This window comes from Cuculus canorus, chromosome 13 (assembly GCF_017976375.1).
Source record: "Cuculus canorus isolate bCucCan1 chromosome 13, bCucCan1.pri, whole genome shotgun sequence".
NCBI lineage: Eukaryota > Metazoa > Chordata > Aves > Cuculiformes > Cuculidae > Cuculus > Cuculus canorus.
This window is the reverse complement of record NC_071413.1, coordinates 7,319,445-7,336,502: the sequence shown is the minus strand read 5'-3', so window position 1 is coordinate 7,336,502 and position 17,058 is coordinate 7,319,445. Positions and strand designations below refer to the sequence as shown.

At 41.4% G+C, this 17,058-nt stretch overlaps 1 protein-coding gene across 1 annotated transcript in view; it reads left to right on the top strand.

Annotated features, from left to right (window-relative positions):
• Positions 1-4,482: 4,482 nt before the first annotated feature.
• Positions 4,483-17,058, top strand: part of USP10 (ubiquitin specific peptidase 10) — a 46,900-nt gene continuing 34,324 nt past the window's right edge. The window contains exon 1 of the mRNA XM_054078856.1: positions 4,483-4,638. Coding sequence (XP_053934831.1) covers positions 4,618-4,638 — 21 coding nt within the window. The 5' untranslated portion in view covers positions 4,483-4,617. The remainder of the gene's footprint in view (positions 4,639-17,058) is intronic.

The window sequence follows — 17,058 nt, the reverse complement described above, 5'->3', positions numbered from 1 at the left end:
GTGAGATGCTGTTGTTCTAATGCCTTGAGAAAGAAGCTGGAAATGTTTTTGTTCTCAAGTTCAAATCTTGAAATCTTAAATTGAGAAAAAATGTGCCCGAGTATGTCTTTCTCTGTAACAGATCAGACTGCTTTCTTCCAAATACTGGTGATTTTTTGTGAGCTGTTCCAGATTTAGTATTCCTAAGCAACAGCAAAAAAAAGTGTCTTGTGTCTAGGGAATTTAAAGAAATACTTCAACCTTCAATACTCTTCCTGGGAAGCAATTTAACTCGCAGAAATGAAGAGCAGGTTCTAATGGTGATTCTTCTTGCTGATACATATTAATGAAGCTCTAACGAGTGAGAATTATCTGTGGAAGAAAAGCAGCAAGTGTGACAGGCTCTACATTATTTCAGTTTCTTGTAATATTTCAGTTCTCACGAACGTAATGAGTGAGAAGCTAATTACACCTTCATGACCTTACAGCTTTGAATTGTCTGATGGGCTATGTCAGAGCAGATGCATACCCAGCCCAGATGGAGTTGTTCTGTCAGTGCGCTATGCGAGTAGGAGCACAGATGAGCTCCAGCTACCTAGTTTCCTTCTCCTTTCTGGTAACTCCACTACCAGGTGGGAGACACACAGCCCAGCAGCAGGTTTGTTGACACCATGTGCATTTTTTTAGCATCACATAAGCTCTTTCTGGAACTCAGAACAGCTCTAGGGAAAAAATGTGCCTTTGTTTTTATCATGATGGTTTTGGTGACAGAACGTGAAAGGAAGGTGAGATAGACTTGCAGGTTCTTTTGAGACTGCCGCCCTAAAACAGATGATTGTAAGTGAAGAGAGGCGGCTTGTATTTAAAATAAGGATTAATCAGTCACAAACTTACTATCCATCACAGACAGCTGTCCAAAAAAAAATTTGACAAGAAGGACCTAAGCAAGTTCTACAAAGGAAGGAGAAGCACTTTATCATGATTGTAAAAATGTTGTATTGTAACCATGAGCAGCAAAAGGGACCTCCTTCAGCAGTGACTTCTGTTCCCTCTTCACAGGCACCATATCGTGTCACAGCTTTTGTGCCCCGTGACCACTGTGAAAATAGCTTGTTCCCCGGCAAAGCTCATTGCTTCTCTGTGGACCTTATGCTGTGGCAGCTGCACTTGATAGATCATGCCAAAGGCACCTCTGTGGACGTTGACCTAGAGTAGGCTGGTTTGCTACTGAAAACTTAAAATACAAGGAGCCAGCTGACCCACGAGCAGAAGCCCTTCCAAGATCCAACTGGGGAAGGTGACTGCTGCTTGTCAATACTTTATGGTAGGCAACAGTGTGGATGGAGTGAAAAGAGCTTCCTCCTCAACACTATTTTTGTGCCATTATGGGCACAAGGCTGGTACCACTATGGTCCCTTAGCATTATTTAAAACACTCCTCATACTTTAAGTAGGGTTTCTGGTTTTTGTCTACTCAGCAGCCACCTTAGATTTCTTTTTCTGCTCCTCCCCCTAAAAACCACAGTGTAGGGCTGATGTTTTCTTCCCAGTTGGATCTCATTACCACAATGATTGGAGAAGTAGCAAATCCCTTATTATACCTAGAAACGACTGGGATAAAAGTTCTGCATCTCTGAAGAAAGTGTCCGGAGTTCCTAAAGCTCTTAGCACCAGGAGGAAGCTTTACATAGATAGCAGTAAACCTTCCGCAGCAATCAACCAGTTCTTACAAAACTACAGGAAAATATTCATTTATGCCCCTGAAAGAATGGGCACATAGGTATGACCAGTTGCTTCAGAAAAGTCATAAGTGTGAATCCTTCACCTCCTGGGCACTGTCATGAGCACAGGTCTTATGATCTAGTGAAATCATGAGGAGTATGGTATGACAGGGTGAGGCATTCCCAAGCACTTTGCATTTATAGTAGGATACGAACAATTACAGTAGCTATGGTGAGGCAGATAATTTAGGAGCAGTTTATTCAGCTCTAAGGACAGACAATCCTTTATTTCCATAGCCATGATCCTCATTTGTTGTTGATCAATTTACAAAATAATTAAGTGTATAACCTGTTGTTAGGATCTTTACTCCATGAATCTTAAGAACATTGATAAACAGAAGGGTAAATATAGCACCACTTTTTAAAGTCAGAAAGGCAACATGGGTTTTGGGAGCTATAATTCATGGCCACTGGCATAAAGAAGAAAATAAAGCTGATATGTGCAATGCAGTGAGCAGTAATACAATAAGAGACCACTAAAAATGGCAGAAATTAATAGTAAGACAGAACTGAGGCAGAAACTTATTGGCAGGTAAGTTTCTTCAAAGCATATTGTGATAATGTTTCTACCCACGACAGTTTTCACCATCAGCTACTGCTTTTAGTAGCAGTATTGGTATTTGAATTAACTGGTTTTCAGGCAGGAGGCACTGTGCTCATTTGGATTTTCAGCCATTTGAAGAGGCAGCCTTTCCAGCAAAAACAGTAAGTTTACTTAAGCAGTACTGTGGGCAAAAGGGAGTTTTGTCTTCAACCAGGTGAGCTACGTATGGGGTTTCACTCCATTATTTACCTTGCAAATTAGACTCCCGAGGCGAGAGGGGAATTCAGATGCTTGAAATGCCGTATGCAAAAAGCCTATACATTTGTGTCCCTTTATTCTTTCTCTCTTTTAATATTAAGACCATTTTCACTGTGAGGTCTCTGCCTTAGGACAGAAGAGCAACACTTGCTAGAAACAGAAAAAAAAAAAAAGCAGTGTTACCAGGGTGTGTCAACTAAAAGGACAGAAGCCAATGCACAAAATTGTTTACTGTCATGAGCACACATTAAGTGTTACACTTCATAGAAGGAGACGGGAGAGAAGTGGATGGAGTCTTCTTTTCCCAGTCAGTGAACCTCTTTGAAAAGCCAGAGACACAAGGTTCTTTATTTCCTTTTCTTCAACTTCCACAGTAACATTTTTTCTAACCTTTATTCTCCAGACAAGGCTAACTTTTGCAGGATTCAGTAGTATGTTTAAGGAAAAAAATACAGGGTAAATTAGAAATCGATTTAATGGATCATTGCCTAGGGATTTTACTATTTGGTTATCATAGTCATAGAAGTCTTTGGGTTGGAAGGGTCCTTTACAGGTCATCTACTCCACCCCCCTGTAATGAGCAGGGATATCGTCAACTCGATCAGGTTGCTCAAAGCCCCATCTAGATTGACCTTGAACATTTTCAGGGATGAGGTGTCTACCACTTCTTTGGGCAAAATACTCCAGTGTTTCACCACCCTTGGCATGAAAAAATTCTTCCTAATATCTAGTCTAAACTTCTTTTAGTTTAAAACCATTAACCCTTTTCCTATTGCTACAGGCCCTGCTAAAATGTTTTCCTCCCATCTTATAGGCCACCTTTTAAGTATTGACAGGCTGCAATGAGGTCTGCTAGGAGTCTTCTCCAAGCTGAACAGTCCAAACTCAGTCCTCTCAAAATCATAAGACAAGCTTAGTCAATTATTTTGTTCCAGAATCAAAACACTGGACCTATTCTGTCTCTCCTTGTTTGGGACAGACGCGGGACAGCTTGAGTCTGCCAACACACGGGCACGCAGCTGTCCTCTCGCTTGCCAGAGCAACCCTCGGCACGAGTCTTCCAGACTTTCCAGGTGAATCCACAATTAATTCCCTGTGGCCAGCCTGCCTGCTCCCATTTTTGCAGCTGCTTTTCCCTTGCACTACGCAACTCAGTAGCACAGGGCCGACCACGTTGCCCTGTCTGGCTACTCAGCGGGGCCGACAGCTGCGTGGCTACAGCTTTAGAGGCGAGAGACTGAGCTCCCACCAGTGACCCAATGGGACCCCCTCAACCTGAGCTCCCCTCAGCCCAGGCTCCCTTGGGCTCTCCTCATGGCAGCTCCCCCACCACAGGCAATGCCTGGAAGCTGAAAACAAAATTTCTGGGCATCCTCCCCACCAGAGTGGCTACAGCTCCAGGGGCGAGGGACCAAGCTCCCACCAGTGATCCTGGAGCCAACAGAGTTCCCTCAGCCCGGGCTCCCCTAACAGCCTGGGAAACCCTCGGCCCAGGATTCCCTCACAGCCCGGGATCCCCTCAGACAAGGATCCCCTCAGCCCAGGTTCCCATCAGCCTGGCATCCCCTCACAGCCCAGGCTTCCTGGCAACCTGGGCTCCCCTCACAGCGCAGGATTCCCTTAGCCTGGGAATCCCTGACAGCTCGGGATCCCATCAGCCTGGGATTCCCTCTCAGCCCAGGGTTCCCTCAGCCTGTGGTCCCCTGGAATCGCCTCACGGCGACTTCCCCTCACGAGACGACGACTAGGGACTGACCGCGAACTTTCCGGCCACCCCTTCCCGCCCGGGGCTCCCCTGTCCCCCCATGGGCACCGCCTCCCCCCTCGGGGCCGCCCCTCCCGCCACAGCGCCTGCGCCGCCCCCGCCCGCCCCGCCCGCGCGCAGGCGCAGAGGCTCTTCCCTCGCACCCCGCCCCCGGCCGGCGGCGCCGCGCGCATGCGCCGTGCGCTCCGCCCGCCCGCCCGGCTGGTGCGTGCGAGAGAGAAGATGGCGGCGGCGGGGGCAGCGGCGTGAGGCGCGCGGGAGACGCCGAGCTCCCCAGGGACGCGGGGCGCCATGGCTGTGAACGGCGCCCAGGTACCGCCCGGGCCCCGCGCTACCGCTGAGGGGCGCGGAGGGGACCCGCCGAAGGGGCTGGGAGTGGCGGGAGGGCCCGGCGGGGCGAGCGTGGCGGGCGCGTGTAGGCCCGGGGTGATTCTGCAGCCTCATTGAATCGCTCGGGGCGGCGGCTCCCGCGCTGCCCGCCGGGCTGGGCCCGGCCCCGCTCTCAGCGCGGGAAGTACCGGCCTCAGAGGGGGTAAATTGTCCTTTTCGGTGCCCCCGTGGGAGCTCGGGGATGGGTGCGAGAGGTTTGGGAGCTCGAGGTGGGGAAAGGCAGAAGGGATTCTATAATGAGAAAGGGAATAAGGAGATTTGTAAACTAATCTCTGCCCCCCCCCGCCCCAACGAGCCGGGGTGCAAAGGGCTGAGTGTTGCAAGGTTCTCGGTGTGGGGATGCGGATTCCTCGTCTCCCACTGACTAAAGCAGCCGGAAGGTTAGTGCGCGGAGTGGGGAGGAAAAAAAATCTGCTGTCCTGGTGGTTTTTCGCTAGGAGGTAAAAGCTCGATGGCTGCCCCGTCCTGATGCGTGCTTCAAGCGAACGATTGAATGGGCGAACTTCGCTATTTCCTTCCTGTAAGGTTTTTATCCCAAAAAAAAGCTTTCGAGCGAAACCGTCAGGCGCTGTCTGTGGTGCGCTGAGGTGTTTATTTGCAAAACTTCATACGACTTTGGTTTTAGCAAATAATAGAGCTTAGGAAACTTTGATCATGTTATATGACACTTTTTTAAAGAAAATTATCTTTGTGGTGGAAAAATATCTTTTGTAAAATGTGTTTTAAGTAAGGTGATGCTTTATTCTGAATTCTGTATTTTTCTTTGAAGGGCAGTTAATACACATGTAATAAAGTTGTGCACTGGTGGCACTGACAATGATTTTTCTGTAGCAAAAAACTTGTGATCAATGAAAACTATCATTATATTTCTCGTCTAGCTTGATTTATATATGCTTGAGAGAAAAAGGGAGGCAATTTTGTTACCATGGGTGTCTGAGAGCGATTGTAGTTCCTGGAGTTAATTCAAAATTTGAAATTGTTATAAAATTTTGTATCTTTTTAATTTTTCTTTTAAAGTGGAGGAAGCTCACTTGGATTTCGACTTTTTTTTTTTTACTGTCCTAATGAATAATAGTAAGAATGCGATGTATGAGAAAGATCCAGGGTCCAACTCACAAGCTGTTTTACTCATTGCTTTATCTTCCCCTCAATGCTAGACAGCAGTGCATGTGGTCTGTTTGGTAAGACTGGGTTTTATGTTGCAGCTTTTTTCTTGATTTAGGAGATTGAAGGACATTTTTTGTTTGTTAAGTTGGTGTACTTTGAAACAAAAAAAGGAGTTCAGCTGATGATTTAGTTAAATTTGAAGCACTGCATAGCTGTAATTAGAACTAGACTGTAAATTCACCTTTAACAGTAACTTGCACATAAACTATTTTAGATCGCCCCCCTCTATAGATAAAGGGAGATATTTAGGTCTTGTGAGAATTACTGCAAAAATTTATATAGAATTTGGAAGCAAATATCTGGGATATCTTTCAGTTAGTGCTTTGTTCATATCATTAAACACAGCCTATTTTTGTGGGTTTGGGGTTCCCCCCCCCTCCCCCCCCCCCCCCCCCCCCCCCAATGTAAACAATTTATTTAAATGCTGTCTGGGATTTATGTGAATACATATTCTAGGTAATACAGTGCTATCCTGCAGAAGTACGGTAACTGGTTTGGGATTATTTCTTTTTTGATTGAGAACTTGAAAATAAATTCAGGATTGTAGTTTAGATTTTGTTTTAGGATGGAGGTATTGCAGATTAGTAGAAAAATCAGAGAATTTTGCTAAAAGTTGTCTGTTCTGAGCCGAAGGCTAAATAACGTTATTTAGTCACTATGATTGTGTCATAATGCAGAGTCTTAGGTGAAAGTTCACAGATTTTAGATTTTCAGTGTGACTGTAATTCGAGTGTACTGTGATTGAAACTTTTTTTTTTGTTACACAGTGGGAAAAAAAGTCGTCAAGAAAATCATGCTCTTTTAATAGCCAAAATGCATAATCAGATTCCTGTCAATTGGTGAATTCATGTAGTAGTGGGTAGAAATATTTCATCAGTCAGTTTATATATTCTAACAAATAAATTGCAAAACATGACGGTATCTTGCATTTTCAAAGGGAGGATTAATTTTAGATGGCCAGCTAGTCAGCAAGCACGTGAATATATGGTAAAACAATTTAGATACTGCTGGTTGCTTGTACTTCTGAATTCCGTGTCACTATTTCATAATCATTTAATTAAATATTTAAGAGTTGCTGTCAGTTTTCTGGGCATGTTCTGAGTATATTCAAAACCTGTAAGGTTTTTTTTATTAAGGTGAGCTAGAAGTAAACCTGTTGTATTACTGTAGGCTTTGTATGACACTACAGATGTTGAGCTGATTTAACACTGGATATAGTTAAAATTATTTGCCATCAAGGTCACCTAGAAATCTTCTTCAAAAAGAAGTCAGACATTTTAAAAACTATTTCTCTGTTTGGAAAGAGTAGGAACTGTATAAACAATTGTTTTAGCCACTTCTTGTATTGTTTTTCATGTAAAGTATTAATACAAACGCATCATTTATAAATCTTGTGAAAACAAGTGAAGCAGAAGAAAGGATACCATAGCAGAATGAATCATTTATGCTTGTTTTGTTCTTTCACCATTACTGTGGTGTCAAATTAACTCAGTGCCATTTTAAATATGTACTGTATTGCCCAAAACCCCAGCTGAAGTGAAAACCGGTAGAGTTAGCGTTCAGGAAAAGCTGAACAGGCTCATAAGCTGCTCATCTTCACCCAAGCCAATGTCTGGCAACCAGAATAACTGGAACTGGCAACATGGTGTGCAATCTGACTCCCTGAAATACTGCACTGCAAACTGCCTCTTTTATGTCTGGCTTGGAGTGTTGCTCCCTGGCAGGGTGTAGTTTGATGTTCCCTTAAGCCAGTGCTGTTTCTGAAAGGGGAAAAAAAAGCAGCAGTCTGTTGGCATTTGTTCCGTGCTGTCTTTGCAGTTTATTGCCTGACGTTTGTTGGTGACCTTGATTAGGAAATTGATCTGTCTGAAAAATAATCTTAAAAAAAAAATGTTTGTTGTATTGGTGAATGAATTTCTTGTGCTAGCTTGCTTGCAGCCATGGACGTGTGTCTGATGTTACAGTGTCCTTAGAAGCAGAAAGAAGAGTTTGGCAAGAGCGCAATGTTTATTCTGTCTGTCAGGTTCCTGAAATTTGCTGAAAACTATGGGGGGCGCCCTGCAGACATGATGAAATGTGACTCTTGGTGGCTATTTTGTCCCACTTTCATTGATCAAAAGGGCCTGAGTTGGTCTTTCTAGAGCTTTTGCTTATGGTGTGAGTGGTAGTTGTAGGCTTCCATGGTCTTGACAATTCAGGCTGCAGCTGATGCTGTGAGTTTAGGTAGCCAGGAGATATCATTTGTCTTCTATTGTGAATGGTGACTCCAGGCAGAGTAAGTGGGTGCATGTGGGTTGATTAACTTGAAAAAGGAGGACAGGAAAACTGACATAGAACTTAAATTTGGAACTCTATAGCAGCGTGCAAATGGTGGAATAAAACTCACAGTTTTGTGAATCGCTGCTGTTTATTCTGTGCGGTTTAGACTGTAGCACTGATTCAGAGACTTTTTAGAATGATCTAGCCATTTACCTGTTAGGTAATCCAATTTTTGTAGGTAGTTGCTTAGACACACTGCTCTTTCCATTTGTGTAGCTGTTAAAATACTTGTAAAGTTAAGTGGGGTTTTGTTTATAGGTAAACTAAGCTGTCTGATTTCTGTGTAGTGATACACATGCAACATGCTGTGTCGTACAAAACAGCCAAATCTGTTGTAATAGAAGTTGCTGGCCTTGGGCCATTGGATTATAGTCATTTGTCACTCTAATGCCATTTCAGCAATGTAGATGTTCATTTCCAAAGAATTAAACATGCTAGAACTGCGGTTTTTCTTTTTGATGGAAGTGTTTTATGTGTGATCATTAAACATACAACTGGGGATTATGGAACAAAGGATTATACTTCATGGTGAAAAAATGTGTCCGTGTGTGTGTATACACACACGGACGCTCCATAATGGTGTAGTCTGATTAAAAATGGGATTCTAAACCCTATGTTTATTTTATGAAATCATAATGTATGTGTTTGAATATTTGAACCACGTGGTCTTAATGGTGCCATATTGATTATTTTTGAAACACATTAAAGCATTTTTTTAGATTAGTACTCGTGTTCATATATTCATTAAGGCTCTAATAGAGTAAAATTTTGAAATATATTAGTCTTTTTCATTTTGTATTTGATTCTAATACCTAATTTAATTGCAGATGTTCTTGATATTTAAATTTAAGAACTTTTCCTCCTTGTTTGACAGCGTAATATTTATTGATCTTTGGTGCGTGCGTCTGTTTTTCTTCACCTGTGGTTACGCAGGAGATAGCTTAAGTTGCAGTGGTGCTAATGAAGTGTTTGTGTAAGGGTTATTTAAATTATGCACCTTATGGAAAGCATGTGTTTAATGTAAAATTAAAAAGGCCTTCTTGAGATCCTGTGATCACTAATGTTAGTGCCATACAAACTGAAGAAGTCTTGCAGGAGTGCTTTGGGGCATTTTGCTGCTTATGTTGTGTGTGCATTTGTCCTGTATGGGAGTTTTAAAAGAAGCATTGTATGTTATTTGCATTGAAATTATAGTAGGGAAGAAGGGGATATGGATCAGCTTCCATTGAATGTAATGTTAACACCAACTAGAAAATCACTCAAGATTTCTGTACATTTTTTACTTTGCTAAGAAGGTAGACCCCCTGATTTATGTTTGGCTTTGAGGTGAAAGAGAAAAATGCGCTACCTATAAGAAACTGTAAAGTCATACATACGTATAAAGATACTTTTAAAAAAACATACAAGAAAGTAGGTTTTCTTCGAAGAATTCTGTGTATGAAAGACTTCTCTCTGTTCTGTTTGAATCAAACTGACTAGCAGACTAGCAGAATTTGGAGGGCTGTTACTCCCTCAGTGCAGCAGTCATGTTTTTTCATACAACATTTAGAGCCTGCTGTAGCAATTCACAGGTTCCTGCCTCATTTTTCCCCATGAATGTTGCAGGCTGGCAATGGATTTACCAGTGTAACCTAAAATACAGAAGTTGTATATCATTCATGCAAAGAAGAGAGGGCTTTGTCTTGTTGAGTGGGATTCCTTTGTAGGTAGTGTAGCAACGTATTACCAGTAGTGATTCTTGCAGCGTCAAGCCAATGTTCTCATTTTCATGAGTAATTAACAGCTTTGCCGTGTGCACGTACCTATCTCAGCGGGAACATCCATATTATTTGCTGTTTAGCCTGTATTGCAAAACCATGCGTATGTGTTTTAAGTTGTCTGAAGATCACCATTTATAAGCATAGAAAACTCCTAGAATGCAGGTGGGATTATGAGGTATTGGGTGACAAGAGTGACTTTAGATGCGCTGAGTTTCATTGTGTCAATGTATCAAGACTTCAGATGCTGTGCGTGGTATCAAACCACAGCTATTCTCACTCCTGGTTGTCTGTTGAAGCAGAGTTCGTGTTGCACATGGCTCTCGTTTGAGCAGGCTGCGTATAAGATATAAAGAGGGAAATGAATTCAAAGCTAACCACCTTTACAAGGTGGGATTTAAAGAAATTACTCTGACAGGCAAAAAGGGGAGATAAGAAGCAAGATACTGATAATCTCTTTGATTCAGTGCTGCAAGCATGGATGGAGAGAGAGATGGAAGCAGTTCAGGTCCTTAGTTTAATTGTAGCAACAGGCAATTAGATTAATGATATTCAAATAGTGGTTTGGGGACATGCTACTTAGGAGGGTATTTGGTTAAAAATGATGCTGTACCAGTACATAATATTGGGTGGTCTGGTCATTTTAAATGATAAAAATGAGAGGGAAATAAAGCAGGGAGAAAAAGTAACTATCAGCACAAGTTACAGCTGAATTGCAAGAATAATCAAGTTCTCTTGAATTCCACTCAACTTTGGTCTATCCATTAAATCATATGGTCTCTAATAATAGCTAGCTGCTACCAATGAAAGTAAGAAATAGTGCTATAATATGCTTAAAGCATGGAAAACCTCACTTTCTGATCCTTTGCTCCCTTTGGCATACAAAACCAAAGCTGCCAGTGTTTGGAAATTTCTGTGGAGCACTGTAGTGAATTGATAGAAAGTTGGAGAAAAGTCAAAGACAACTTATTTAGGCAATTCCCAATACGCATTTCTTGAAATTATCATCCTGGCATTCCAAGCGACGGAAAAATGTAAATGCAGCAGAATTGTAGAAGTGTGGAAAAGGAGTAATCAGCTTTCAGAGCAGAAGAAATAATGCTGTCGAGTTTGCTCATGCCAGCAGGTTTGCATTGTCAGTCTTTTGAACTTTACCTTTGTTCAAGTGCACAACACTGAATTGTGGTGGTCACTCTTGTTGCTGTGAGTCAAAACAACTGTAAATACCAGAGGCTGGAAAGCAGTGTTTCAGATGTGGCCAAAGACTCTGCATTTCCTTAACTGGGGAGGATGAAGGCAATGGACCTGTGTTACGTTTAGTACTAATGATGATCACATAAAGGCCATTATGGTTTGCTGCTTTGGTGTAATTGCATCCTTAAAATAGAGCTTTCCTGAGTTGTCATCAATGTTCACCCTTGGAACGATGCATCAGGGCTGTAGTGTACATTTTTTTCCCTTTGCTTTGTGCTGCTGCTAACAGTGACGATACCGTGATCAGAAGTCGCAGTGGGCTAGAGGGATCTCTCCATCCCAGAAGTAGTGCTTGGTTGTGTGCTGAGGTGTGTAGCATGTGCAGTATTTTCATGGGAATATGACTTTATAGTTTGAATTTTTCACGTTTTTTCAATCCAAAAATCTTAGAGCTTAGCTAAGAAATAAGGTAATTTTATAGCTGCTTGGTTTGTATACCAAGTGTTGTGTGTTTGTTCTTCAAATTTATTTGTTCTATGACAGTTTAAAAAAAAAAAGTTCTAGTAATTAGTGAACAACTATTCATTAGATTATTTTTGAAGGTCAGCTCCAAGTATAAGTGTCCAGTACATCCAGGGTGTTCACTGAGTAGCCAGAGGTTACAATATTCAATAATGGCAGACATCACTAATTTGAAACTTAGTTCAGTTTGTATTTTATGTCTTACTTGCAGAACAGCCTTTTTGAACGATACTGAGTGATTTATCATGTTTACCAAATGTTTTTATGATTTGCAAGATTTTTTTTTAATTGAATTTGGGACCAGAGGAGGCAACTTACAGCCACGTGAGAAGCATGTTCTTTCAAAAGCTGCTTAAATTTGTGTTATTTGAAAGTGGAAAATATTCTAAGTTCTAAATACCCAGACTGTAATGTAAGGGTGTGGTTTCATCATTGTTGCTTAACCTTGTCAGCATTGCAGATTAGATGGCAATTTGCTAGTATTTACATTGGTTCCCTTAAAATGCTCTGGCTCCTTTGTACTGCAGATGGATGAGGGAGAAGGTGGAAGTTGTTCATGGAGGTGAGGAGTGTGAGCAGGGACACTGCAGGCAGCAGCTGCTTCTGTCTCTGCCCTGCAGTGAGTCAGCTGAAGAGCCAATGCCTGTGTGGTGTTTGTCTGCCTCCTTGTAGATGGCTGGATCTGCAGGCCAAGGAAGTGGCAACTCCTTCTCCTTCCTGCTTGGAGAGGGTACCTGAGCTATCAGCACTGTAATCTGATCTCATGGTGGTATGGTATTTATCGGTAACAGTATGTTAGTCTTTGGTTTAGTCCCTTCGCCCTGCTGAGAAACCAAGAAAATTCTAGTATCTTCAATATTGTAAATGTTTTGGGAAATGAGTGCTCTGTTTTGCATCCTGTGCATTCATATGTGGAAAAGAAATCTGAATGCTAACAGAAGATCTCGGATAAGGAGACACATGAAGTAGCAGCACTGTCAGTGTTATTCTTTCAAAATGAACTACCTAAAAAAAAAAAAAGTCCCCTTAGTTGGCAGCATTATTGTACAGTAGATCTACTGCCATATTCATACCCAGTTTTTAATGCTGCCATTTAAAAATGCAGGAGGTTAATATGCTTACTATCTGTGTTTTAGTTGCAGCAGTGTATTAACCTGTGCATTTGTTTTAACCGCTATCTTGCATCTACGTAAAATTGCGTTGCAGAGACTTAAACTCTTAAACTCTTAGGAGGAGGTGGCATATGTGTGGTGTCCCAATTTTCATTTTAACTTGGAAAGCACTTCAAGATACAAAGTTGCTGTCATGGGCAGTGCCAGGTCCTCTCAGGTTTCCAGTTGCCACTTCTCACATGTCAGGCTAGTAGAGGAGATGGACGGCTGCGTATATACTGAGAATCAAACCATTAGAGGGTGTCCTCTGTTTCTGTCTGCTGGGGGATGTGCAACGTAAATGTGTGTTGTGTAGTGAAGTAATGCAAGGCGCTTGGGTTCCTGCAGAGAGAAAATAGAGGGAGAACCCCTGTAGAACTAGGGTTTCCCCTCTCAAACTTCAGTCGTCACACAGTTTGATGTAGGAAACTATTATGTGGTGGTAATTGTTTTGTTTCTGTGATCCCTTTTAGTTGTTTACCAATCTTTGTGGTTTTTGCAAGTTTTCTCGTTTATTTTTGGCTGTTTCTTCATGAGATTATAGCCCATTTTTGGTAGTTCACAACTTGCAACAGGAAAAATCTCCTTTCTTGCTCCTGGCCACTTGGCATCTTTTGCTTTACATTGGCTTCTTACATTCTCTAAATGCTCCTTCTTCCAATGCAATGACAACACCACCACCACTGAAAACAAACAAAGGAGATTTCTCTCAGTTTGAGTGTAATCACCTTGCTGATTAGTTCAGTATGTGCAAGAACTGGTGCAGGAGAAGAGGTAGAATTGTGAATCCAGCAAGAGGAAACAGTAAAACATGTGGCTTTGGTGAATGGAGCAGGTGATGTTTGTATTGAATAATGAGCTGGTGTTTTCTCCTGCTGTCACTGTTAAATGTTTGGTGCATTGCCAGAGCAGTTACCCCTGTACAAGCTCTGGGTATCATTAGCTTTTGCACTATCTTTTTATTCTTGGTGGCTGGTGTGGTTTTGATAGGACTTTGCACCCTGGTTAGATTAATACTAAACTTTCTAGATTAAATACCTCTCATCTGTAGTTCTGACCAAAATTCAGGGTTGAGATGCAGAATTAGGCCTTCAGAAGAGGCATATCAGCCCTGGATAGTTGGGCGCAGCTGCCTTCTGAAGGTGCTAATCTGTATTCCTTGTCAGGATGGAGTCCACATAGCTAATTTTTACCTCATCTAATCTTAGCCATCTTAAATCCTGCCCTGAGTAATTGCTTGTGAAAAGCATTGTGTGGATGACTTGTCTAGCCCTAGTGCTCATAGGGATAGATTTTAGTTTTTCCACAATATTTAGCTGCAGTTATTCAGAGGCTATCCATTCTTATCCGACTTTTCTTTATCTTCCAATGTATTTTTCAGCTTGCTTGGCAAACAACAGCGGTCCACTTACTAACCAGGGTGATATCATCCCCCAGCATGAGTTTGAGAGGTATTAATTCTCTGCAAAGATGTGAATAGTGGAAATAAGTAAAGAATAGAAGTGTGCACAAACTAGTGATAATTAAATGAAGATACAAGCAGTCTTAATTTTTGTGCAGCTTCGCTTTTGATTATTTGATTTTAGAAGCTTTATTTTTAGTCTGATTTCCTTATCTTAAATAATAGGGTGCCATCCTGAATCTCATGCTGTGTCTGCAGGGTTAGTACCTTTATGTGCATGGAAAGGGCATCTGCTGCTCAAGTGTGTGGAGCCATTCACAAGAGAGGGAGCATTATTAAAGGAGCTGAGATGCATACTGCTGTACCTGAATTAAAGAGACTTCTGACAACAGTAGAAGGTTTACGCAATTCCAGTTTTGGTGATAATTCAGCTTTTGGAGAGGAGAGTTCTCTGATGGGCGCAGACCAGTTCTTCCCACTTTTCTTTTTTTCCCCTGTACTATCTCTATCAATAACTTCAAATTCTGTGTCATCTCTTCATCTAACTCTTCTTCCTTATCTTTGTCCTGATCCAGCCTATTGTAATCTCCTTCTTGAACTATTTTAAAACCTAGCCAAACTTGTTTAGTTTTTTAAAACTCAGGGTCTTGTTGCACATTTTTTCTCGAGAACTCTACCTTCCTTTTTTCTTTTTAATAAGCTTGTCCAAGTCTGGATGTTTTAGGCTTACTGTTTTAACTCAAGGATTTGGTGGATAAACGTTACCTATGAGGTAAATGCAGGTATAGTAAGCACAGGAGTAGAAAGGCTTGCCTCTGCTGAGGCGCTGCCAAGCACCTCTGAAGCTTGCTAGCTGGAAGCCATTACAGGGAAGGCCTTTGTTCTAGTAGCTCAAAGCATCCTGCCTTGCTAGAGTAGGAATGTACTGGCTCCTTGATACCACAAACTATGTGGTTGGTAGAAAAGATAGTGCATGTGCTGTTCTTCCACCTGGAGGAATTGAAAGAAGCTCATAAAAAACAGTCCTTCAAAATATTAATTTCTAGAATACCTGCTAAATAAGGATGTTCTAAACCTCAAAAATGCTGATTTATACAGTAAGTCTGGAGTTTGGTGGAGTGCCGTGAAGTGTTCAAAGATGATTTCCTGTTAAATGTGGCCAAAGCAGTATTCTGCAGATGCAGAACTGACTTTACTACTGTGTTCTTTAAAGTTTGTTTGCTGTAGGTATCTGACACAAAAGGTTGCAGCCTTAATGAGCATAGTCTGGCAGGAAGAAAAATGGCTAACACCAAGGTACTTCTGCTGGGAAATACTACATAAAATTAGTAAGAGATTGTTTTGCTTGCCCCACCTGTAATAAAATACTAGTTAAACTGGCTGGTGTTCTGGAGTAACTTCATGTTCCAGCTTCTCTCTCAACATTGCTTATCATGCTGTAGTAAATCAGAGTGATTCTGGTCTTAATTTTTGTTCTTCATTGTAGGAAAAGTTTACAGTTTGCACGTTAGGTTCAGTAACTAGTTCAGTGCACACAGAGCTTGAGGTAAATGTGTGTTACGAGTGGCCAGCTTGAAGCTGGTGTTTTCAGACTCTGAAAACTCACTCATAGATGTAGTGGTGTCTGTGTAAGATGATGGGCTGGTTTTTATTCTTCCACTCTCTCTTTCTCCCTACTGACTGCAATCAGTGTGTTACAGACAGCTTTCTTGGGCTGGTTGCACTTTGTGGCAGCTGCTGTTTGTTTGAAATGGAAGAATGACAGCAAGCACCTTATTTTTGGTTGTAGAATGAAGAGAGTGTATAAACACAATTTGTTTGGGTGTAAGAAAAGGCTCTGTTTTGGCGGTTTTTTTGTATGGTTATTGTTTCGTGGTTTTGTTTGAAATATGTTATGTAATTGATGAAAATTAATACTAAATCTGCTCTGCTTTTGTGAATGTTTGAATTACAATCTTCGGGGTAAACTGTTCTAATCCATGTTGTACCCCCATCGTAGTGTCAGGCTCTAGAGGCCATTTGTTTGTTAAACCAATCCTTCCAGGAATGCTGTGGCCACAACTGAGTTTTCACCAACTTGTGATTTCGTACTAGGCAGTGATCTGTTTTCTCTTCTGATCAGAAAATCAGCATTTCAGAATGGTCTTTTCTTTTTTTTTTTTTTTTTTTGGTCATAGTGGAATAAATTCCCCTCAGATTAATTTATGTAAAATGTGTGGAAATTGCCTAACTTTCTTCAGCTGTTAAGTATGAAAGAAACCCTGAATTAGAAGAAAAAATAAGGAAGGTATAGTCATGCATATATTTTTGAGCCTTTGATTGCTTAAATGGTAGGCAGGCAGAGTTGCATTGACTCATGGGCTTAGTTGACCTACATTTACCTAGCTCTGATCTCTCTCCAGGCACTACGTAGATTTGTTAATGTTCTAGTTTTAAGCTGCAGGCTAGTGATAAAGGACTGTAAGCTGTACTAAGAGTTTGTTCATGATTCGTTGCATTTTCAGCTGTTAAAAGCTTTAATATTCAACTGCTCCACCTTAAAATACAGCTTCATTTCATATATTTTTTATTTATAAAAATGAATTTTAATTTTCCATAAAGAGGCTAGATCAGCATGGGATTGTTTCAGAAATCAGTTTGCCTAAAATACTGCTATTTGTGCTATGCTACAGCTGTAAATATATGGCAAGTGGTTTTCATTGCACCTGGTTATGGGTTGTTCTTTGCAAATTCAGAGTCTAAAAGAAAAAAAAAACAGAACTCGGGTTTTTCAGTCTTACAATTTTGTCTGTGTTTTTGATAAGCATATTATCATCAAAGTTTCTTGCGG